The sequence below is a fragment of the Rhineura floridana genome, chromosome 1 (assembly GCF_030035675.1).
Source record: "Rhineura floridana isolate rRhiFlo1 chromosome 1, rRhiFlo1.hap2, whole genome shotgun sequence".
Taxonomy (NCBI): domain Eukaryota; kingdom Metazoa; phylum Chordata; class Lepidosauria; order Squamata; family Rhineuridae; genus Rhineura; species Rhineura floridana.
The window spans coordinates 239,305,306-239,330,750 of record NC_084480.1 but is presented as its reverse complement, the minus strand read 5'-3'; the positions used below and the strand labels follow the sequence as shown (position 1 = coordinate 239,330,750).

The 25,445-nt window shown below is 41.2% G+C and overlaps 1 protein-coding gene across 13 annotated transcripts in view; it reads left to right on the top strand.

The window, feature by feature from the left end:
• Positions 1 to 25,445, top strand: part of MTCL1 (microtubule crosslinking factor 1) — a 182,311-nt gene that overhangs the window by 7,918 nt on the left and 148,948 nt on the right. For all 13 annotated transcript variants that reach the window (XM_061595627.1, XM_061595642.1, XM_061595565.1 and 10 more), the window contains exons 3-4: positions 16,968 to 17,192; positions 19,387 to 19,545. In XM_061595627.1, the coding sequence (XP_061451611.1) occupies positions 16,968 to 17,192; positions 19,387 to 19,545 (384 nt within the window). The remainder of the gene's footprint in view (positions 1 to 16,967; positions 17,193 to 19,386; positions 19,546 to 25,445) is intronic.

Genomic DNA, 25,445 nt, shown 5'->3' with positions numbered 1-25,445 from the left:
CATGTATTTGTCCTGCAACAAAACCCATTAGTAATTTAATATATTAAGCAGGCCTGTAAGATCAAGAACAGCTATGATAAAAATATAAAGATATTGTTTGAAATTATTTCTTTTATGTTAAGTCTTCTCAGCCATATGTAGAAGTCACTGTTCAAAATGTTGTTGCATGATTTTATGTGCTGGAACCTCTACAAGGGTTTGTATTTACAATATGATCTTTTGGCACAGCAGTGAGGCTACATTCAGAAAGATCTATAAATAAAGGAAACTGAGATGATTGGGTAACCACAAATACTGTTCTATTTAACTGTCCTTCTTGTGAATATAATATTTCAGGTCTAGATTAACAAAAGCTTCAGTCTATAGCCTTTTATTTACAGAGTTTATGGGAATTTTGTCTGTAGAGGATTTATGCTAGAATTGGACCAAAACAGTGGTTTAAATGTTGGTAACATTTGAGATGAAAAAGGGAGTACTTTTAATAACAACAAGAAGGGCTGGGATTGTATTCATAGAAGCAACATGGTACAGTAGTCCTGGGCTTCAGTCGGGTGGCTGTTTTATAAGGCTGCATTAGTTTACTGCCAAACTAGACATGACAGGATAGCCTTGTCCTGCCCCATTTACATCTAAAGTAAAATGTCTTACTTGTAAGACAACACATACATGGAAAAGAGAAAATGAACCCTTCTTGAGAGCAGCATAGGAAGCTGCCTTACACTGAGTCAAAACATTGCTCCATCTAGTTCAGTATTGTCTACTCTGATTGGCAGTGGCTGTCCAAGGTTTCAGCTAGGGAACATCCCCAGACCTACCTGGATTGAACTTGGGACATTTGGCAAGGTGGATGCTCTGCCACTGTGATGCTTTGCTGTACTCAGTTGCTTGAAGAACTTTTCTGCCAGGTGGAGTGCAATGAGGTAATGTGGTGGTAGTGGGAAGAGAGAAGGGTTCCCCTGCCCTCAACTGTATTTGTTTTTTGTATACAAAAAGTAGACATTCTTCCCCACAATCATGAAAGGTTTAGACATTGCTAGTTTACATTTGTGAAGAACAATATTGACTCTTCTGACATACCTAGTTGGACTCTTATTCATTTGGCCCCAATGACAGCCTAATCTTCTCTCCCTCACCTCGTATGTGTATGTTGGTGCTTAAGTCACTTTATCTTCGTTATTAGCCTTCATTTATCTTAGTTATTAGCCTTCATTTATACAGCATAGGTTTTAAGTATATCATTGGAATGGTATTCAGGGCTTTCTTAACTTTCTGTAAAATAGGGGGGGGATTTCCAGCCCATGGACCTTAGGTGATCCCTGGAGCCTCGCCATCTAGACTGTGTCTCCCCTCCTTGTGCTACTTGCCCCACCTCAGTTACTAGTTACTGTGCTTGACAATGCGAAAGAGAGACAGGGAGAGAAGAAAGAATGGAATGAATGTGTGTGAATGGATGGACATGTGCGGGTGAGAAAGAAAGAGTGTAGGGTGACTATGACCCCACCCACTTTTGGTTCTGACCTCACACATTGCTCGCACATGGTTTCTGAAAGACTCTTTGGGTGAGGGGTGAGAGGTTTCCCAGTTCTGCTACAAAGAATATGAAATCTTGATATCACTAGATGGTCAAACGTTTGTTTACATATAACCGCATCACTGAGGCTGATGTTAGTATGATGTACCAAACCAGAACTATCTGGGCTATTATTAGTCCAAACACCTTATATTTCTAAGGCTTAAGATCACTAGAGTTTCTGTGCATTAAATTATGAATTGTTGATCTTTGTTTAGCTTGGATGATGAATTGCAGCAGTGATTTATCAGGCATATTATTCTCTTTCATCTCAACACAGGACTTCACTTCTTCTGAGTCCCCAAACAATTTTTCTCTCACCCTAATTATATGTCTCTATGCTCTCTTTTCTAATCTTTTCTTGCACACCCTCCCTATTTCCACATGCACGTCCCATCAGCAATTCTAATCTGTCCTGAGAAGACCACCACAAGGACCAATAACTAGCAAACTTGCCAAGAGCAAACTCAGCTAGCAAATTCACCAGAGGAAGAATCCAAATCTAATATTTCCAGTTGTCAGTTGATTTTGCTAAAGGCCCAAATAGATATAGTATACTGATTCACTAATTTACTTCACTCTGTTCCGTAAATCTTTATTACAAATATGAATGATAAAATTATTTCTTTCCTTTTACAACACCTTTTAGCTGCACTATGACACAGACAAAGTTTTGTTTTGAAATACTCTTGGAACATTTTTGTAACCTTCATTCTATGCTCAGGATGTTAGTATTCCTATCACAAATATATATCACTGAAGCCAACTGACTGGTCAGGACATGTGAGACATGCAACTAATGCAGACTAAAACTAGGGACAAGTAATAACAAATAAAACATGCAAAAAAATCTCTGGAGAACGATGTCTTTGTATGAAATCACCAAATATGTGTAAATTACATTTTTAATTTTATTTATTGAATTTATACACCACATTTCTGCCAAAGTGTATATGAGACCTTGAGTGATATCCAGCTAAGTCAGAGTAGATCCATGAAGTCCATTAATTTCAATGGGTTTACTCTGACTAACATTGAATATCAGCTCTTGTATATCATGATTTATACTGTAGGATCTTTTGCATGGCAAGAACAACCAGAAATGATGGTGATTGTTGTCTTTTGTTTAAAAACATATATATCAAAAGCTATACCTTTCCTTTTGGAAGGGTGTACCATTCTCTTGCACCTAAAATGTATTAGTCATGAGGAAGAGAAGATTAATCTAACCTTAGGCATTAGAATAATGTGGACAATTTGCAAGTGCTGGGGCAGTCAGCTGCTAGAGTGAAAGCGCAGCTTGGCAAACAATGGCTTTAGGTCTGTGTATCTTGTTAGTCACAGCTGTGGCTCTGCTGAAACATGGCATTGTCCAGGGGAAGCAGAATGTGTGTGTGTGTGTGTGTGTGTGTGTGTGTGTGTGTGTGTGTGTGTGTGTGTGTGAAAGAGACAGTGATTTCCATCTGTAGTTCTCAACAGATCATATTAATGTATCACTCGCCAGATGACTTCTCCAACTGTTTAAAACTGGGCAATTTGGAAATGAACACTCTGAAAGCTCTGGTGATTTTGTCTGCTCACTTTAAATGCATGACGTTTCAGAGGGTTTCATTCATAATAAGCAATATCCATAATAAATAAACATGTTTCCAATGTTGTATATTGTAACTGGTACATATTCTGACAAAAGGTGAGAAAATATATGTGTATAGTTTAATTTAGATTATTTTTAGAGATTAAAATAATTAGAATAATTTTAAGGAGTAGAGAGATCAGCAGTTAAATGTTTCCTAGGGCAATATATGGTGCTGAGGTTTATTTAAAAAAGATAATCTCTGGGTGAAGCTGCCACTTGTTCAAACCCTTTGAAGCCACTTACAAGAATAAAAAGCATCTTCTGCAGCAAAACAGTGTCTTAGAGTGTGTGGTTTTTTTTTATAAAAGTTATGCTTGTGAACTTTTCCAAGTTTTGTATTTGTCAAAAGCAGATATAGTTTCAAGGTTTGTTTTCACCACAGCTTAGATTTACATGTTAGTTTTTATGTTTTATGCAATAAGTATTGTGATTTTTATTAATAACGTTCAGTAAATGAAACAGGAGAGCAATTGCGTACGTATTACTATGGCAGTAGCTTGTGTGTTAGGTATGGCAGATCTTATAGTTATTTTGAGTTTCAGCTTCTCTCTGGTTTGACTGTTGTTGAATGCAAAACAGTGAATACTTTGCCTCACTGCCTCTGCTCTTCCCACAATTTCTTTGAGTAGGCCTTGGTTCAATACATTTATCAGGGAAACATACCAAAGAATCTGCCAAGCATTGCTGCTGAGCAGCTTCCATTCATTTCAACAGGGCTTGAAGGGCAGCCCCGCCCCAGCCAGATTAAATAGAATGCCAGCTGTGCAGTCACATTACGTCAGGTTGATTGTCTCAAAGTACTGAGCAGTTAGATGGCAGTCCTGTGCTCAGGCTTCAAGGGGACTGGGACTGCCATCCTTACAAAGGAGTAAGCCTTGCTTAGTCTAGTGGGCTTTATTTCTAACAGGCAATGGATTGAGCTGCAGATGTGTGTACCAAGGGGATTCAGTACCATCTTGAAGAGGGAAGTTTTGATTGATGGTCTTGATGTTATAGATACTAAACTTTGTGAAGAATATGTGTGAGTGGAAAAAGACTGTTAATGACATTTCCAAACATAGGCCCCCAAAGTTAGACACCTACTGTAAGAACGTAAATAAAAGTGACCTAATTTCACTTTCTGTTTATTTGCAGTGATGCTGAGCAACCACATGTACCTACTGCCAAAGCTAATAATTCCTCTGGCATTTAAATGTTTTAAACCAGACCGTATTTGAGTTACTACAGGAGTCTAAATTTGTAGCTACTTTAATAACACGGAGAGTGTTTTAGGATTCATCAGGCATAGCTTTCTTGATTATCACATAAAAACTGTGATAATGAAAAGACAGTTCTCCTCCCCCTTCTGTCTCTGTTTTTATACAAGCCATTCATCTGGAATGTGGTGTCAGGATTGTGGCTGGAGGGGGTGTGAGAGGGTATTTCCTAGCGGAAGAGGCTCATGGCTCAAGTCTCTTTAGGATTCAACTTCAATGGAAACTGATATACAGAGACCCAGAAAAGCAGAGAAAAGTCTGCTACCATTTGTGCATTGTCCACATGAATCAGAGAATTTATAAGAGAGTCCACACCCTCAGAAGAAGGAAATGAAGAGTACAAATTATAGCAACATTTGCAATGAACTGAGATGTAAAGATACAATTACAGATTATTCATATTTATGCCCTGGAAGAAAGCCTTTGTTAAATACCGCAAATGTCAAAACATGGATCTATTTCAAATAATATGTCTCACGGGTGTTTCCATTAGAGCAGACAACTGTTCCTTCTCATGGGAGTAGAGTGTTCACTGGGGCCCAGTTTGCTGCAGCCCTTGGCGTATGCCATCCTCTCCATGTGACCCAAATTTGGTATGTAATTAATATGACAAAATTATAGTAATCCTGGTCCATCTGTTACACATGCTACTAGAGTACAAGGGACATGTCAGCTTTGTAAATAAGTCCATGAAAGTTACTAACCTGAAAAAAATAGTACCCTGCTATGAAGCTCATAACCTGTGCTTCCATGTTGGTCACAGAGAGCTACTATCTCTTAGCAGGCTAGTTGGGGGGGGGGAAAGCCTTCTGCCAAGTAGACTGGTGAAGGTTGGATGAGTCAAGTTGAAAAGCAAACTCAAGAGGGTCAAATCACTCCCAAAATGCTTGGGTGTTGCTTACAAATACAATATTAGAAGCTCAAGTGGAGTGTAATAATAATAATAATAATAAATTTAATTTCTTAGTCGCCTATCTGGCCAATGGCCACTCTAGGCGACTTACAAAATTATTAAAATACAATTAATAAAATACAGTAATACAATAAAAACAATAGATCTACAACAACAATATTAAAACTGGGTAGGAGGCATTACAATTATATCGATTAACCCTCCCCGGATACCCCGAAGGCCTGCTGAAAAAGCCAGGTCTTTAAGGCTTTCCGAAATACATTTAGGGAAGAGGCATGCCGGAGATCTTGTGGGAGGGAGTTCCAAAGAGTGGGGGCCGCCACTGAGAATGCCCTCTCTCTTGTACCCGCCAATCTGGCTGTTTTTGTTGGCGGGATTGAGAGAAGGCCCTGTGTGGCTGATCTTGTCGGGCGGCATAATTGGTGGCATTGAAGGCACTCCGTGAGATAAACTGGGCCGAAACCGTATAGGGATTTAAAGGTCAATACCAACACCTTGAATTGGGCTTGGAAAACAACTGGAAGCCAGTGTAGGTCGAACAACATTGGTGTGATGTGATCTCGGCGGCGACTATTCGTAAGTAGTCGAGCCGCCGCATTTTGTATCAGTTGTAATTTCCGGACCGTTTTCAAGGGTAACCCCACGTAGAGCGCATTACAGTAGTCCAAACGAGAGGTGATCAGGGCGTGTACCACCAGTGGGAGCTGATGAACAGGAAGGTAGGGTTGCAGCCTTCGTATGAGGTGTAGTTGGTACCAGGCTGCCCGGCTCACTGCCGAAATCTGAGCCTCCATGGACAGCCTGGAATCAAGCACAACCCCAAGGCTGTGGACCTGGTCCTTTAGGGGTAAACTCACCCCATTGAACTTCAGGTCAATGTCACCCAACCTTCTCTTGTCTCCCACAAGTAGTACCTCGGTTTTATCAGGGTTCAACTTCAGCTTGTTCCTTCCCATCCATCCACTCACGGATTCCAGGCAGTTGGACAAGGTCTCCACAGCCAACTCTGGTGAAGATTTAAACGAGAGATAGAGCTGAGTGTCATCTGCATATTGATGACACTGCAGCCCAAATCTCCTGATGATTGCTCCCAGCGGCTTCATATAGATGTTAAATAGCATGGGAGAGAGGATAGAGCCCTGTGGCACACCACAATTGAGAGGCCAAGGGTCTGATACCTCCTCCCCCAACGCTACCTGTTGGTACCTGTCGGAGAGAAAGGAATGGAACCACTGTAATACAGTGCCTCCAATTCCCAATCCCTCCAGGCGAAGCAGAAGGATACTGTAGTCGACAGTATCAAAAGCCGCTGAGAGATCGAGGAGGACAAGAAAGGTGGATTCTCCCCTATCTAATGCCCTCCTCAAATCATCAACCAGAGCGACCAAGGCTGTTTCAGTTCCGTGACCAATCCTGAAACCCGATTGGTATGGATCCAAATAATCCGTTTCATCCAAGTGTGCTGACAACTGGTTGGCCACCACTCGCTCAATGACCTTGCCCAGAAATGGTAGATTTGAAATTGGGCGGAAGTTATCTAACACTTGGGGATCCAAGGAGGGCTTCTTTAAGATGGGCTTTACAATTGCCTCCTTGAAGGCTGATGGCATCACACCCTCTTTCAAGGATGCGTTTACCACCGCTTTGATCCCCTCGCCCAATTTCTCTCTGCAGCTCACAAGGAGCCACGAAGGGCAAGGATCAGTAAGACAAGTGGTTGGCTTCACAGATGAAAGCACCTTGTCCACTTCCTCAGAAGGGAGAAGCCGAAACCGATCCCAATTTACCGGCTTGCAACTGGCCAACTCTGGTTCATCGACTGTGTCCACGGCGCAAGGGGTCGAGCTCCGTAAGTGTTCGATTTTATCAGCGAAGTGTTTTGCTAATAGGTCACAGGAGGCCTTTGACTGTTCCAAGGGTTTCTGAGCAACTGGACCAACCAGGCTTCGGACCACCTGGAACAGCCTCCTGGGACAACACTCTGCAGACGCAATAGAGGCAGCAAAGAAAGCCTTCTTTCCTACCTTTATTGCCACTTGGTAGGCAGCTACTGCTGCTCTAACCTGTGTCCGGACATCTTCGGAGCGGGATTTCCGCCACCGGCGCTCTAGTCGTCTCACCTCCTGTCTCAAGCTACGCAACCGCGGTGTATACCATGGAGCTAGCTGAGTTCTATTCAGGGGGAGAGGACGTTTCGGAGCCATCTGGTCTAATGCCCTGGTGATCCCCACATTCCACTCTTTCACCAGGGTTTTGACCGGGCGACCTTCAGCAGGTTCCAATTCCCCAAGCGCAGTCAGGAATCCATCCGGATCCATCAGGCGTCTGGGGCAGACCATTTTAGTAGGTCCTTCACCCCTGCGGAGGGGGCATGGCAACGAGAAGTCCATATTTACCAGGTAGTGGTCTGACCATGACACAGGAGTGGCACGAATCACTCCCAACTTCAGACCACTTCTCTCCTCTCCCAGGACAAATACTAGGTCGAGAGCATGACCGGCTACATGGGTGGGCCCAGTATTACTTAGGTACAGTTCCCAGGAAGCCATGGTTTCCAGGAAATCCCGAGGGGCTCCTATGAGAGCGGCCTTGGCATGCACGTTAAAGTCACCCAGCACTACCAGCTCTGGGGCAATGCCCATACAGCCGAGACCACCTCTAGCACCTCGGCCAGGGAATCTGCCGTGCAGCGGGGTGGGCGGTACACCAGCAAGATCCCTAAACTGCCCTTCGGGCCCAACCTCCAGTACATGCAATCAACAATTTGAGTCCTATGGAGGGGAGGTCTGGCAAAAACCAAGGACTCTCGATAGATGACTGCCACACCCCCTCCCCGCCTTCCCACCCTCGGCTGCTGTGCATAACGGAAACCTGGCGGACACATGGCCTCAAGAATTGGAGCAGAGGCTTCGTCCAGCCAAGTCTCCATAATACATGCCAGGTCTGCGCGCCCATCCAAGATCATATCATGGATGAGCGAGGTTTTCTGAGCCACAGACCTGGCATTACATAACAGCAGTCGAAGGTCGGTAGGAACCTTGCGTCCCTCAGTTTCTGTCTGGTTCTGAGCAGACCCGGAACATGGGATAGATATAATGCATCTGTCCCGTGTTCCCCTATTCCGGCGTGATCTGCTAGCAGCACCCTTCCAGCGCCTGCCGCCCACACTTCCTATAACTTGGCCCCCCACCTCCCTCTCCGGCTTGCACATGCCTCTATCCCTATCTGCTTCTCAGCAGGCCACCCACCCTAATAAAATTAGTCCGGAGACCCGCCTCCGTACCGTGTAGCAGCAGTATTACTAATTTAAATTGAATTAATTAAACCAATAATTAATTAATTAAACTAATTAAATTACATTAAATTAAATTAAATTAACTAAGTCAATACAAATCAATCCAATTCACATTCATACACATTCACACATTCATACAGCTATACATCCATACATCCATACATACACCAATTTAAAACAGAAACCGGGTTGTGATAGCCGGCCAGAATGGTAGTCGCAGCCGGCCACAGTAACAGGTCTGTAGAATACTTGGTCCGGGTCACGGCAATAAGGTCCTAGCCAACATGTAGTGTATACTGCAGATCAGAAAATAAGAACATAAGAAGAGCCTGCTGGATCAGGCCAGTGGCCCATCTAGTCCAGCATCCTGTTCTCACAGTGGCCAACCAGGTGCCTGGGGGAAGCCCACAAGCAGGACCCGAGTGCAAGGATACTCTCCTCTCCTGAGGCTTCCGGCAGCTGGTTTTCAGAAGCATGCTGCCTCTGACTAGGGTGGCAGAGCACAGCCATTGATAGCCCTGTCCTCCATGAATTTGTCTAATCTTCTTTTGAAGCCATCCAAGCTGGTGGCCATTACTGCATCTTGTGGGAGCAAATTCCATAGTTTAACAATGCGCTGAGTAAAGAAGTACTTCCTTTTGTCTGTCCTGAATCTTCCAACATGCAGCTTCTTTGAATGTCCACGAGTTCTAGTATCTTGAGAGAGGGAGAAGAACTTTTCTCTATCCACTTTCTCAATGCCATGCATAATTTTATACACTTCTATCATGTCTCCTCTGACCCGTCTTTTCTCTAAACTAAAAAGCCCCAAATGCTGCAACCTTTCCTCGTAAGGGAGTCGCTCCATCCCCTTGATCATTCTGGTTGCCCTCTTCTGAACCTTTTCCAACTCTATAATATCCTTTTTGAGATGAGGCAACCAGAACTGTACACATTATTCCAAATGCAGCCACACCATAGATTTATACAACCGCATTATGATATTGGCTGTTTTATTTTCAATACCTTTCCTAATTATCCCTAGCATGGAATTTGCCTTTTTCACAGCTGCTGCACACTGGGTCGACATTTTCATCGTGCTGTCCACTACAACCCCGAGGTCTCTCTCCTGGTCGGTCACCGCCAGTTCAGACCCCATGAGCGTATATGTGAAATTCAGATTTTTTGCTCCAATATGCATAATTTTACACTTGCTTATATTGAATTGCATTTGCCATTTTTCCGCCCATTCACTCAGTTTGGAGAGGTCTTTTTGGAGCTCTTCGCAATCCTTTTTTGTTTTAACAACCCTGAACAATTTAGTGTCGTCAGCAAACTTGGCCACTTCACTGCTCACTCCTAATTCTAGGTCATTAATGAACAAGTTGAAAAGTACAGGTCCCAATACCGATCCTTGAGGGACTCCACTTTCTACAGCCCTCCATTGGGAGAACTGTCCATTTATTCCTACTCTCTGCTTTCTGCTTCTTAACCAATTCCTTATCCACAAGAGGACCTCTCCTCTTATTCCATGACTGCTAAGCTTCCTCAGAAGTCTTTGGTGAGGTACCTTGTCAAACACTTTTTGAAAGTCTAAGTACACTATGTCCACTGGAACCCCTCTATCTATATGCTTGTTGACACTCTCAAAGAATTCTAATAGGTTACTGAGGCAGGACTTTCCCTTGCAGAAGCCATGCTGGCTCTGCTTCAGCAAAGCTTGTTCTTCTATGTGCTTAGTTAATCTAGCTTTAATAATACTTTCTACCAGTTTTCCAGGGACAGAAGTTAAGCTAACTGCCCTGTAACTTCCGGGATCCCCTCTGGATCCCTTTTTGAATATTGGCGTTACATTTGCCACTTTCCAGTCCTCAGGCATGGAGGAGGACCCGAGGGACAAGTTACATATTTTAGATAGCAGATCAGCAATTTCACATTTGAGTTCTTTGAGAACTCTCAGGTGGATGCCATCCAGGCCTGGTGATTTGTTAGTTTTTATATTGTCCATTAAGCCTAGCACTTCCTCTCTCGTTACCACTATTTGTCTCAGTTCCTCAGAATCCCTTCCTGCAAATGTTAGTTCAGGTTCAGGGATCTGCCCTATATCTTCCACTGTGAAGACAGATGCAAAGAATTCATTTAGCTTCTCTGCAATCTCCTTATCGTTCTTTAGTACACCTTTGACTCCCTTATCATCCAAGGGTCCAATCACCTCCCTAGATGGTCTCCTGCTTTGAATGTATTTATAGAATTTTTTGTTGTTGGTTTTTATGTTCTTAGCAATGTGCTCCTCAAATTCTTTTTTAGCATCCCTTATTGTCTTCTTGCATTTCTTTTGCCAGAGTTTGTGTTCTTTTTTATTTTTTTCATTCGGACAAGACTTCCATTTTCTGAAGGAAGACTTTTTGCCTCTAAGAGCTTCCTTGACTTTGCTTGTTAACCATGCTGGCATCTTCTTGGCCCTGGCGGTACCTTTTCTGATCTGCGGTATGCACTCCAATTGAGCTTCTAATATAGTGTTTTTAAACAACTTCCAAGCATTTTCGAGTGATGTGACCCTCTGGACTTTGTTTTTCAGCTTTCTTTTTACCAATCCCCTCATTTTTGTGAAGTTTCCTCTTTTGAAGTTGAATGTGACCGTGTTGGATTTTCATGGCAATTGGCCATTTACATGTATGTTTAATTTAATAGCATTATGGTCACTGCTCCCAATCGGTTCAACAACACTTACATCTCGCACCAGGTCCCAGTCCCCACTGAGGATTAAGTCCAGGGTTGCTGTCCCTCTGGTCGGTTCCATGACCAACTGGTCTAGGGAATAGTCATTTAGAATATCTAGAAATTTTGCTTCTTTGTCATGACTGGAACACATATGCGGCCAGTCTATGTCTGGGTAGTTGAAGTCACCCATTACTACCACATTTCCTAGTTTGGATGCTTCCTCAATTTCATATCTCATCTCAAGGTCTCCCTGAGCATTTTGATCAGTATTAAATCCCTCCTGGGGCATGGTATCACCACCCACAACAATTCTGTGGAGGAGTCTGCCTCTTTTGGGGTTTCCAGCTTGCTGGATTCAATGCCTTCTTTCACGTATAGAGCGACTCCGCCACCAATACGTCCTTCCCTGTCCTTCCAATATAGTTTATATCCAGGGATAACCATATCCCACTGGTTTTCTCCATTCCACCAGGTCTCCGTTATGCTCACTATATCAATGCTCTTCTCTAAGACCAAGCACTCCAGTTCTCCCATCTTGGTTCGGAGGCTCCTAGCATTAGCGTACAGGCACTTGTAAGCAGTGTCTCTCTTCAAGTGTCTTTGGCACTTGTGGTTTGGCCTGTGGCAATTTTGCCCTTCTGAATTTAGATCCTGTGCCCCTGCTCTCACAATGCCTACTTCTAGGCCTACCCCTTTTAAAATTTCATCATTTCTTTGGTCTTTATCCCAGGGGGGAGGTTTACTCCGAACCGGACCTTCCTCAGCTCCTGTCGGATTTCCCCCCTCAGTCAGTTTAAAAGCTGCTCTGCCACCTTTTTAATTTTACATGCCAGCAGTCTGGTTCCATTCTGGTTCAAGTGGAGCCCGTCCCTTTTGTACAGGCCTGGCTTGTCCCAAAATGTTCCCCAGTACCTAACAAATGCAAACCCTTCCACCCGACACCATTGTCTCATCCACGCATTGAGACTGCAAAGCTGTGCCTGTCAGGCTGGTCCTGCGCGTGGAACCGGTAGCATTTCAGAGAAAGCCACCTTAGAGGTCCTGGCTTTCAGCATCCTACCTAGCAACCTAAATTTTGCTTCCAGGACCTCACGGCTGCATTTCCCCATGTCGTTGGTGCCAACATGCACCACGACCACTGACTCCTTCCCAACACTGTCTACCAAACTATCTAAATGATGGGCGATATCCGCAACCTTCGCACCAGGCAGGCAAAACACCTTGCGGTCTGCACGCCCATCACACACCCCACTGTCTATGTTCCTAATGATTGAATCACCCACTACAAGGATCCCTCCACCCCCTGGAGATATATCCTCGGCACGAGAGGATAGCTGCTCATCCCCCAAGGAATGGGTCCCTTCTAAGGGATCATTTCCCTCTTCCTCATCTGGATGCTCTCCTTCCCCGAGACCATCGTTCTCCATGATAGCAGAAGAGCTATCATCCTTGGAGTGGGACACAGCTATAACGTCCCTGAAGGCCTCCTCCACACACCTCTCTGCCTCTCTCAGCTTTTCCAGGTCCGCCACCTTGGCCTCAAGGAAATGAAGTTGTTCCCGGAGAGCCAGGAGCTCATTGGACCGAGAGCACACCCAGGATCAAGAGGATACTAGTGTGGTTAAGGACCACAGCCACAGACACTATCAGCAGCAAGAAAGCGTCTTTAGAAAATAGAAGTCTTGTCCAAATGAGAAAAACAAAAAGGAGAACAAACTTGGCAAAAGAAATGCAAGCAGACAATAAGGCATGCTAAAAAAACAATTGTGGAGCACATTGCTAAAAACATAACAACCAACAAACATAACATTTTAAAATATATTAGTAGCAGGAGACTGTCTAGGGAGGTGGTTGGACCCTTGGACGACAAGGGAGACAGAGGTGTGCTAAAAGAGGACAAAGAGATTGCCAAGAAGCTGAATGAGTTCTTTGCTTCTAACTTCACAGCAGAAGACAGAGGACAGATCCCTGTGCCTGAACAAACTTTTGCAGAAAGGGAGTCTGAGAAACTGAGGCAGATAGCAGTGACGAGAGATGAAGTTCTAGGCCTGACAAAAGGAAAACTGACAAATTCCCGGATCTGGATGGCATCCACCCGAGAGTTCTCAAAGAACACAAATGTGAAATTGCTGATATTCCAACAGAAATATGTAACTTGTCTGTAAGATCCATCTCTATATCTGATGACTAGAAAGTGGCCAGTGTAACACCAATGTTTAAAAAGGGATTCATCCTGGAAATTACTGGCCTGTTAGCTTAACTTCAGTTCCAGGAAAACTGATAGAAAGCATTGATAAAGATAAAATAACCAAGCATGTAGAAGACCAAACCTTGCTGAAGAAGAACTAGTATGGCTTCTGCAAGGGTAAGTCTTGTCTCATTAACCTATTAGAATTCTTTGAGAATGTCAACAAGCGTATAGATAGGTGATCCAGTTGACATAGTGTACTTGGACTTTCAAAAAGCTTTCAGTAAGGTACTTCACCAAAGACTCCTGTAAGTTCAGCAGTCATAGAATAAGAGGAGAGTTCCTCTTGTGAATAAGGAACTGGCTAGGAAACAGGAAGCATAGAGTCAGAATAATGGACAGTATTCCCAATGGAGAGATGTAGAAAGTGAAGTCCCCTAAGAATCGGTATTGATACGTGTGCTTTTCAACTTGTTCATAACAATCTAAAGTTAGGGGTGGTGGCCAGGTTTGCTGATGATATTAAATTGTTGAGGGCTGTTTCAATAAAAAGGAATTGCGAAGAGCTCCAAAAGGACCTCCCCAAACTGAATGAATGGGCAGTAACATGGCAAATGCAATTAACTGTAAACAAATGTAAAGTGAAGCATATTGGGCCAAAGAATCTTAATTTCACATATAAGCTCATGGGGTCTGAACTGGTGGTGACTGACCAGGAATGAGATGTTGGACTCATCATAGATAATTTGATGAAGATGTTGACCCAGTGTGCAGCAGCTGTGCAAAAGGCAAACTCCATGCCAGGGATCATTAGGAAAAGTATTGAAAATAAAACTGCAGGTATCGTTATGCCAATATTCAAATCTGTGGTGCAACTGCATTTGGAATACTTTGTATAGTTCTGGTCACCTTACCTCAAAAAGGATATTGTAGATTTGGAAAATGTTCAGAAAAGAGCAGCTAAAATGATCAAGGGGATGGAGTGACTCCCCTATGAGGAAAGGTTGCAATATTTGGGGCTTTTTAGTTTAGAAAAAAGGCAAGTCAGAGGTGTCATGATAGAAATGTGTAAAGTTATGCATGGCGTGGAGAAAGTGGATACAGAACGTTTTTCTCCCTCATAATACTAGAACTCGTGGGCATCCAATGAATCTAAATGTTGGAAGATTCAGGACAGACAAAAGAAAGTACTTCTTCACACAGTGCATAGTTGAACTATGGAATTCACTCCTACAGGAGGCAGTAGAAGCCACCAACTTGGATGTATTTAAAAGAGAATTATACAAATTCATGGAGGATAAAGCTATCAATAGCTCCTAGTCATGATGGCTCTGCCTCCATGGTCAGAGGTGGTATGCTTCTGTATAGTAGTTGCTGGGAACAGCAGGAGGGGAGAGTGCTCTTGCAGCAGGACCTGCTTGTGGGCTTCTTATGAGCCTTCCCTCCCTCTGCCAGCCTGCTGAGTTTCCATGCTGGTTTTGGAGGAGGAGACTTTTGTTTCATCCACAGCTAACGGGGAAACCAAGCAAGCCATCCTTCTTCCACCAGCTTGCTTGCTCACCTACATGTAAATTCTGGTCACCTATGGCTACCAGGCAAGTTGTTAAATACACTACTAGTCTGGGCATGTATATTTTCAATACAAATTGCATCTCTGAATTTGTTTTTAAAGGCAGGAATGCCAACATCTATTTTCTTGGGAGGGCACTCTGTTCAGCAGATAGGAGTTGGAAGCTTTTGTTTTTTTGTTATTAAATTTATATCCTGCCCATCCTCCCAAATTGAGCCCAGGGTGACAATTTTGTGCAGAAACTGCCACAGCTATGGTTTGCCCAAATCCTCTATATATATGTTATTAGCTACTAAATCACAGCAATGCTTTGTGACAGTTTGATAGAAAAGAGCTTGAAAATTCAACCACATTAGTTATAATTTATCCTTTTTGGGTTGCTTCTGTTTTTTCCATGAATAAATATTTTGTTTGTTTTGTTTGTTGGACTTTTATTGAGCATTCATCCTGATTTGTTTGCACAAAGCTTATGTTGGGGTTATATGGTCTCTGACCTTCATTGAGGATTTGTTCCATTTTGTTTGGGGAAGGTTATATGACAATGAGCATTCATACTGATTTCCAGTTATTTATTCCACACTTCTTAGTGCATTTCCCTGACACTTTCTTAACTGCAAAGAACTAGTTTTTTTTAAAGTGGATTTATTGTGCCACAGCACTTCAATCCAGTTTAATTGCATTAACCTCTGTTTGTATATACCGCACACACACAAATAAATATAACACTATAGTTAAAAAACAATTGGCATGGACTGTTGTGTTATTTGAAAAATATCCAGTGAACTAAACCTCTTGGTTTTGCTTCTCTTTAAAAAGGCTAATAAACTGCAAAACTGAAGGTATATAAATCTTTGTTAAAAGACTTTTTGTGAGAACTAATCTTCTTGCTGCTTTCCATCATCAGTATTCTTTTATACATAGACCCAAGTTAATAATAGAATAGTTGATGTCCCTGGAAGCATCATCCAGAAGTTAATGGCCTGTACACTGAGACTGAAGATCCACATATAAAAGTTTTAGCTTGAGAGATTCAGATATACACAGATTTGATTAATGGGAATGACCGAGTTTGTAGAAATGATAATTCTATTTTTTTTTAAGAAATGTATTGTATTGTAAACCTTAGCATATGACTTCTTAGAAAGCATAGTACAGTTTCAAATCTGAAAGATTGTGTGTGTTTGTGTAAGTAAATATAATAGCATAGGAGACAAGGGAGTTTCAACTCTATAGGAACTTACTTTACAGCGTTGAGAGAGAGAGAGAGACCTTTTTGTTTGAAGGCTGAATGTTACATTAAAAGGCAAAATGTTCACATTGCAGAAAATACATGGCTGTTTATAGTATAAATTCTCATAATCAGAAAAATGGGTAGGCATTTTGTCTGTAAATGTGTTCTGTGGATACCCACAAGTAATCGAAGATGATTATGTAAACCTCATTTTAGTTCCTAGCTGAAATAAAAGTGATGGTGTCTTCACTTCTAAGAATTAGTGCTCCTCATGCCGTATACTTCATAATTACCATAGTAATTGAAATGAATAGTAATTCACTATATATAATTGAGTACAATTCACTGTATATAATTGAGGGATAAAATTGCTGTTCCTATTGTTTCTGACAATGCAAATTACAACTGGTATTAGCTTGCAAGAGCAACATTAGCTTGATGTCGCTTGCAAGTTCATTTCACTGTGATTCTCCCTGTGTGCTATATAGTGAATAGAGATGGTACAGCAGCCTTGTGTGCTGGGTTACTCCTTTCATGTCTTGATGTGTATCTTGGGGTGAGTGTAGGAGCAATCTTTTGATATTTTACAATATTTTGGGTTATGGCAGGATGAGCTCGATGAACTCCGGGCTGAAATGGAAGAGATGCGTGACAGCTACCTTGAAGAAGATGTTTATCAACTACAGGAGCTTCGACGAGAGCTGGACCGTGCAAATAAGAACTGTCGCATTTTGCAGTATCGTCTCAGGAAAGCAGAACAGAAAAGCTTGAAAGTTGCACAGACGGGTCAAGTGGATGGGGAGTTAATTAGAAGCTTAGAGCAAGATCTAAAGGTGGGTGAAGCCTTTATGTATTATGACATTTAAGTCCTGTTCATGCTTGCAGAGTTACATCTACTATAGTAAAAGCAGAGTCCTATATATATTTGGCTTCTATGTTGTCATCAATGCACTTCTTAATAAGTAATTGGTAAAAGCCTATAACATTTTACAGTTATGTCTGAATGTTTGGAGGTGAAAGAGTTTCTGTGGCCGCAGTCTGGTTAATTTCTAAGACTAACGGAAGCTGTTGGTCATAGAAGCTACCACTGTTGCTGTGTGCAGCAGAAGCAGGGCGTGTCCTAAAGAACTGACTGCTTCATTTCTCAGTTGCCCAACTGTAGCAGTTCTAAGATCAAGGCACTTCAGAATGAAGATAGCTGAATCATACTTGGTTTGAGAGAACATAATTGGCATTAACTTGTTGGTATCATCTAGGGCACAACCATATGAGGGTGACTGGGCTTGTGAGGGATTCGGAAACCAAGGCCTATAAGGGGTGGTTGGAAGGGCTGTGTATGTTTAGTTGGAAAAAAGATTAAGGGGGCATAACTGTAAAATAAGTGACTGAAAGTCACTCAGAAGATGGAGCAGACATGTTCTCTGTTTTCCAGAGGGCATGATTAGAACTAATGGATTGAAATTGCAAAGAGGCAGATTTTGGCCAAACATTAGGAGAAATGTCCTGATGGTAAGCTGTATGACAGTGGAACAGACTGCCTGAGGACATACGGGTTCTCAGATGGAGGTATTTAAGCAGAGGCTATCTGTTAATGGTGCTGTAGTTTCAAGATTCCTATTCCTAGTCCAGAGGTTGGACTAGATGTCATCCAAGGTGTCTTCCAACTCTGAATTCTATAATTTAAACACTCCCTTCTTGTGGAAATCTAGCATGTAATGAAGAGGTGTAGGCTAGAAACCCTTATCCCTTAAGTGCTAACTTTTCACCTGCAAGGTGAAATGCTGTGAAAGAGTATTCAACTATGCTTTCCCCACCTGATTCTGAAGTGGTATAGTCCCAGGAAGGTTGTTTTAAAATTTAGTTCTTGTATGCAAAACTGAGCCATGTTTCTCCCTGCCTGATCTGAACATTCCTTGATTGCTCCACATTGTGCTAAACCATATGTAACTTGCTTCTCAGAAGTCTTTCTGTCTTCAATATGTACACCTGATCCATAAAAAAAGAAATACATGATTTTTCTTTGTTCGTTGGTGTTTTTAAAAAAAGGAAAATCCTTTATATAGAGATTTAGGTATGCTAAATCTGATTAATGAAATTATTTGGTATTTAATACCACAAAACCATAAAATTGTATTCTTGTGGTAATATTGAACTTGAATTTCCAGAGGGGTTAGCCTCTTGCAGCAAAAACAAAAAAAATTCTTGTTGCACCTTAAAGACTAACATTTTTTTAATGCCAAGTTTTTGCGGACTACAGCCCACTTTTATCAAATGCATAAAGGGTTCTTCTGAGTTGCTGCTAAATGTATATGTGGTTTAGGTGGTGGTGGTGGGGAATTGTTAACAGTGAGAGTCCAAAGGAAATTAAATGCAGAAAAGTCCAGATGGTGAAATTGGCATTGACCTTTCACACCAATCTTGAGTGGGGTCTCCTCTATTCTCCGCCTACACTAGAAAACTGCTGTTGATAACCTGTGAGCTTAGGTGAACTAACCTTCAACATACAAGGACTCTGTGTTGACATGGAGGAAGGGAGAAAGCAATAACCCTCAACCCTGTGCATTCACTGGCTAGGGGGCTGGCCTTGCCGTAATCACTGCCCTTCCTCCAAAGGAGTCCATGGCAGACATCCTGGTATTGGGAAGTGAATTAACACATTTAGGATGCAATCCAGTGCACACTTATGTGGGAGTAAATTCCATTAAACCCAATGAAGTTTACTTCTGACTAGACATGTTTTGGATTGCAGCCCTAGTGAGTTAGTTAAAAATCTATTGTGTTGATTGCATCAAACTTCTTGATGAATTGCCATTAAGCATTTTTAGCATTCCAGTATAGCAAGTTGCAGAATGTCCTGGGAGTTTGAAACTTTCCTCCACTGGCTTTTTGATATTGCCATTTCTGAGGCTTTTACACCTTAGGTTATTATGCATTTATATTTCCAACTTCGATAATGAAAAGCATTTTTTAAAACTACTACTACTACTAGCACTACTAGGTATGTTTGTCTGTTCTTTATTTTAATAGGTAGCCAAAGATGTATCTGTTAGGCTGCACCATGAACTGGAGAATGTGGAAGAGAAGCGCATTAAAGCAGAGGATGAAAATGAAATCCTTCGTCAACAAATCATTGAGATGGAAATATCAAAACAAGCACTACAAAATGAGCTAGATAGATTGAAAGAGGTAAGTAGCAACCTACAACAGATACCTAATGAGAAGCTTGTTATTAAAAGAAATCTTGAATACGTTTGAAACAAAACTAATATAATTCTCGCAAATGAGATACCGCTCACAGGATACCAGAGACTGACACCATCTCCAACCATGGTAGTTTTTTTTCTTTGTCCAGTACATCTATAATCTAGAAATCTGCTGTTTCTGGTTCAGGGATCATCCTGTGCATCAGAGGGCTACACGTTCATCGCTTCTTGTGAGATTTTATTTCCCCAAACAGATTATTGGTGTTCTGAGTGGTTTGTGTGCATGGGTTATCCTTACTAGATTGTTTTATATGGTATGTTTAGTCATATTAGAAAGTTCTTCATCTTATTTAATGCTCCTATGGGAGGACTGAATAAATCTGGAAGATTAAATCAGAGATGTTAATTGAATAATGTGGAGCTAAGCCTCTGTTTAATTCCTCACCAAAATCTGTGGGAATGCTGCAAAGTATAAGAGAACTGGCTTTATATGCAACTAAGCATTTTCATTGGAGGAACAGAGATGTTTATGTTGTACATCTGGCCATACAATACTTGCTCTCTTATTTGATACCTAAATGGAACATTTAAACATAATGAGGTAAGTTAGTTATCCTCAGAGCTATGTTCAGATTCAAAGAGCTGGCATAATTATGTATGTATTTTAATCTTTTAAACAATACTTGTGAGAAGTACCACTTTGTTTATATTTTATAAGTTTGGCAAAACATACTGTGTGCATGATGGTTACAGGAAAATCTGTGCTTTGCCAGTGTTTTTAATCAATTGACATGAACATGCAATTTTTTTTATATTTTAACTGTAGGTACATTATCTTGTTTGGTGTGTGGTTTTTGCTTTCATAATATCCTGATTTGTCACATGGCACAAGTATATATTGGGCAAAATCTTGCCAGAAATTTCATAAAATACTGTATAGCTCAGATTTTATGTTTTTTGTTAATTTGGAACATTTTTCCTGCCTCTGAATATTAACTTCCAAGGAAGTGTACAATATAATTAATAAAAAACCAAGTAAATAAACCAACAGCAGTAAAAAAATAACATAAAGATTTAAAAAAGATATTAATGCACCAGACAACAAAGAAATATAACATCAGTAAAACTTAAAATGTTTCTAAAACCAGTAAAATACACTTAAAGTTCCTAAATATAATTAAAATCTTCCTTAAATAGCACCAACTGACATTTAAAAGCATACTGGGTGAATGGACAGAGGGAGTTCTTTGATGATTGAAGTACCACAATTGAAAAGGCTCTGTATCCTGTGGCCATTCGTGCCACATCCAAAGGTGAGGATATTCTTAGCAAGGCCTCTAAAGAAGATATTCATGAAGGGCAATCTCAAATAAGATCCATATTGATTCTCTTAAAATAAATTGGTATGGAAGAAACAAAGTAAGTGATAAAGCAACATGAGTCTATAAAATGAAGCACTTAAAAACCAGGGAATAGTGGGAATCAAATATAATAAGTGGTATTCTCATTTAAACATATTGATACTTAGTGTTAAAAGGCATTTTTGATAAAGAAGGCAAAGAGGACAATACGGAAAGCCAGAGTTATTCAGAATTTGTTTTAGTTATTTAAATATTGCATGCCACCTTTCTGCCTGCTGTGACATTGGAGGCAGCTCACAAAAAGGTAAAAATATCAGTATGCTGATGACATGCAGCTCTATTTCTCCTTTTCATCTTCTTCAAGTGAGGCTGTCAATGAGCTGAACCAGTGCCTAACTGCGACATTGCACTGGATGAGGGCTAATAAACTGAGGCTCAATCGAGATAAGATTGAGATGCTGCTTGTGGGTGGTTCTTCTGACCAGATGGTGGATGTCCAACCTGTCCTGGATGGGGTTGCACTCCCCCTGAAGGAGCAGGTTCATAGCTTGGGGGTTGTCCTAGAACCATCTCTGTCACTTAAGGCTCAGGTAGCCTCGGTGGCACGGAGTGCCTTCTACCAACTTTGGTTGGTGGCCCAGCTACGCGCCTATCTGGACAGGGATAACCTGGCTTCAGTTGTCCATGCTCTGGTAACCTCCAAGTTAGATTACTGCAATGCACTCTACGTGGGGCTGCCTTTGAAGACAGTTCGGAAACTGCAGCTTGTGCAAAATGCAGCGGCCAGATTGGTAACAGGGACAAGATGGTTCGAACATAAAAAACTGATTCTGGCCCGCTTGCATTGGTTGCCTGTATGTTTCCGAGCTCAATTCAAGGTGCTAGTTTTAACCTATAAAGCCTTACATGGCTTAGGACCACAATACCTGATGGAATGCCTCTCCTGACATGAACCCACCTGTACACTACGCTGAACATTCAAGGACCTCCTCCGGGTGCCTACTCGGAGGGAAGCTGGGAGGCTGGCAACAAGGCAGAGGTCCTGCTCAGTGGTGGCTCCCAAATTATGGAATGATTTCCTTGACAAGGTGTGCCTGGTGCCAACACTGCTATCTTTTTGGCGCCAGGTCAAGACTTTCCTCTTGTCCTAGGCATTTTAGCATGTGTTTTTAAATTGATTTTTAGAAAAATGTGTTTTTAAATTTATATATTTGTTTTTAATGTTTTTAATTGTTGTAAACCACCCAGAGAGCTTCGGCTATGGGGCAGTATACAAATGCAATAAATAAATAAATAGTGGGAGTTGTTATCCAAAACACTGGAGGGCACTAAGTTGGGAAAGACTGATGTGCATTGTGGGAGTAACTGAACTCCAGAAGTTAACTTATAGTTGAGAGCCATGTCAGTATTGTAGTGAAAATGCTATTGTGTGGACTCAAATGAGATTACATGGTCTCCAATCTTTTGTTTTTAGCTAATAGGTAGGGTAGTGTTTTTCAACCAGGCTTCCATGGAACATCTCCCCTCCCCCTGACCAGGTTTCCATGAAATTTTATTTCAAAAACTTCCACTGCAAGCACTCTACTTTCTACTCCTACGCGTCAGTCACACCCCTTCTGAGAGTGAGAGTATTGATGAGCAACACCTGGCTCTGTCTAGTCTTGTTAAATTGCTTAATGGTTTGTAATTTTAAAAAAGTTTGTAGAGAGTGAGGCATGGAGAGGGGGCTGGGGGTTCCACAGAATATCAAAATGTGAGTTTTGCAGGAGTTCCTCAGTCAACAAAAGGATTAAAACTATTAAGCTTGATGATGTTTCTAAATGGCTCATAATGATGGGCGGTTACTGCCAACTGAAACACACCATACATACTCAATTGGGGGTAGGGAGTTGGAATGTAGCTAAAGAAAAGGCAGGTAAGATTTTATGTTAAGAATGTTGGCTTATAAGGAGGAGACTTGGTATTTGAGTACTTTAAAGGAGTGCTTGTTTTAGAGTCCTTTCGAAGTTCTGGTCTGTTCCTTCATGCTCAATGTGTTATTGGTGAACCAGAAACATAGGTCTTGCAAACCGCACCAGAAATCTCCATCAGTAGTCCCTTCAAAAGAAAACTAAACTATATAGCACTGCCTCTGAATTTCTCCTGGTGGGGGAAATGGGGAGCATGCAACAGTATTCATGTGTGGATTAAAACAAAAAATAAATCTTATATAATGGGAGGGTTCCAACAGAGAAAGAGTAATCAGTGAATTAGCTTTCACTTTTTAGGGAGTCTTTGTGGGAATTCTCTACCTTCAAAACATCAGCTCCATATGCATATCTCCATTGTGTAGTATAGCTTCTCATCCATGCTCTAGGATCCTGGATTTGGATCTAGCAGTTGCAAATTAAATCTGATAATGTTAGAGAGAGAATATTGTTGACAATAATCCATTCTTTAAATCCTGCTAGCCAATGAAAAGTAGAAGTGAACTACACCTACTCAACATTCCACAAAAGAATTGAAAATATATGGAGCCTGTTTCTGTTTCCTTAGTAAAACTGCTTCATTCCCTCCCGTCCCCCCCACGGCTGCCTAGCGTGTGTGTTGGTGTATCCTTTGTTGGGCCTAGGAACTTTGAGCCAGTAAAGATAAAAAGACAAACAGTGCAATAGCAGAGTTCAAGCTGCTTTGGATAGGGTAGCCTTGTTGAAAGAGACAAAGCACAGGGAGGATTACAAACAGGGTAGCAGCTGCAGAACAATTTGGCATGAATGTTATAAAATGGTTTAGCAAAAAATGAATGAGATTGTGTAACTAGTAAGACAGAAGGATTTATTTTATGTGCAACAGCCATAGTGAGCAGCTGATTATTTTGTTTTTATGGGGGAGCATATGAAAATGTAACGATTAGCAGAAGAGCAACATAAAGATCTTCCTCCGTGGTTAGAAACTATTGTGACTGTTTTTATGTATGTCTTGTTTATTATTTATTAAGAAGTAGAAGACTAAGAAGAAAGGTGTAATCTAAATTTAGCAGTTCAACATTCTGTACTTCTTCCCACCATTAATGCACACTCACATTAAAGAACTTCTGCACACGAAACTTTGTTGAGTTTTCTCCTAATTGTGCCAATCAAAAGAAAGTCTTAAGGAAGGGGAGGGTGCATTAGAAGCTCTCCTCTGCATCGCTTTCCACCTAGAGCCCTAAGCCTTGAGTGAAGTTTTTTTTACAACAGTTTGTGATGTCATAGTAATGCTGCAAACAGAAGGAAGGTTGTTCAACAGAACAAATCTCTTTACCAATCTGCTTAATGAAGATGGATGTCATCTGTGAGCTTCATGGCACTTGTTGCTTTTGTGAACTGTCACGCTAAACAAATATAGGAGCCCTGTCTTTTGCATCGTGTGAATTTTATCTTGTGCCTTGGCTCACAAATAACAAAGAAATGATAAATGTTTTCAAATAATACCCATATGTTTTATTTATGTATCTGAATTTTGGTCTGTGGGATAAGGAAAAAATGGGGGGCAGGTAGCCTGTTTAAGTGTAAACAGGCAGTTTACTGAGATACATATTATCTTACCAAAACTCCCACATTATGCATTGTTTGCAGTAGGCATACAAGGAAATGTTTACCAGTCAGTTATAGCATTGGCATGAAAATATGACAAAAACGTGGACACAAAGCAAGTTCAATGCTCATTCAAAAATAATTTTCAAAGATATATTCCAAAAATGTCTTTGAAAATTATTTTTGAATGAGCATTGAAATATGTATCGCATTTTTATGTTGCTCTCTTTCTAGGAAGCTTAGTATAGTGTATATTAAATACTCATCCTTTCAACAGCTCTGTGATAAGTATAAAGGGTTTAGGCTGGGAACCCACCTCTCCCCAATCCAAGTGTATGCATTACATCACACTGGCCATCAATTTAATTTTCTAACCAATTTACATGGAAAAATCCGTACACAGAATTTTTATCCATGATAGTGGATAAATCATGATCACATAAAGGTTTATTAGGCATCCAGGATGAGACACAGTTTTCAAGCATGTGTACCTTGGGTGTACTTACATTGCTGTATCTCTGTGCTCTTGTCAAATATGATTATATTATTTTATTTTAAAAAATGACACCTGACCTTTCAACAAGACTCTGAAGGTGGCTTACAAGAATTTTAAAAAGACAATACACAATAAAATCACAATGAAATACAGTTAATAATAGAGTTTAAAAAAGACTACATGAATTCTGTTTCATTAGCCAATGGCCTTAAATTGTGTTTGGAAACAAACTGGAAGCCAGGGAAACTCGCATAACATTGGAGTAATATGGTTCACAAAACTGACCCCCCCAACACTCTGGCTTCTGCATTTTACACCAGCTGAAGCTTCTGAACACTTTTCATGGACAGCCCCATGTAGAGCACATTGCCGTAATTATTCTGGATGTGATCAAGAAATGTGTAACTGTGGCCAGATCTGCTTTTTCTAGGAAAGGATACAGAGGGCATACTAGCTGAAGCTGTGCAAAGAT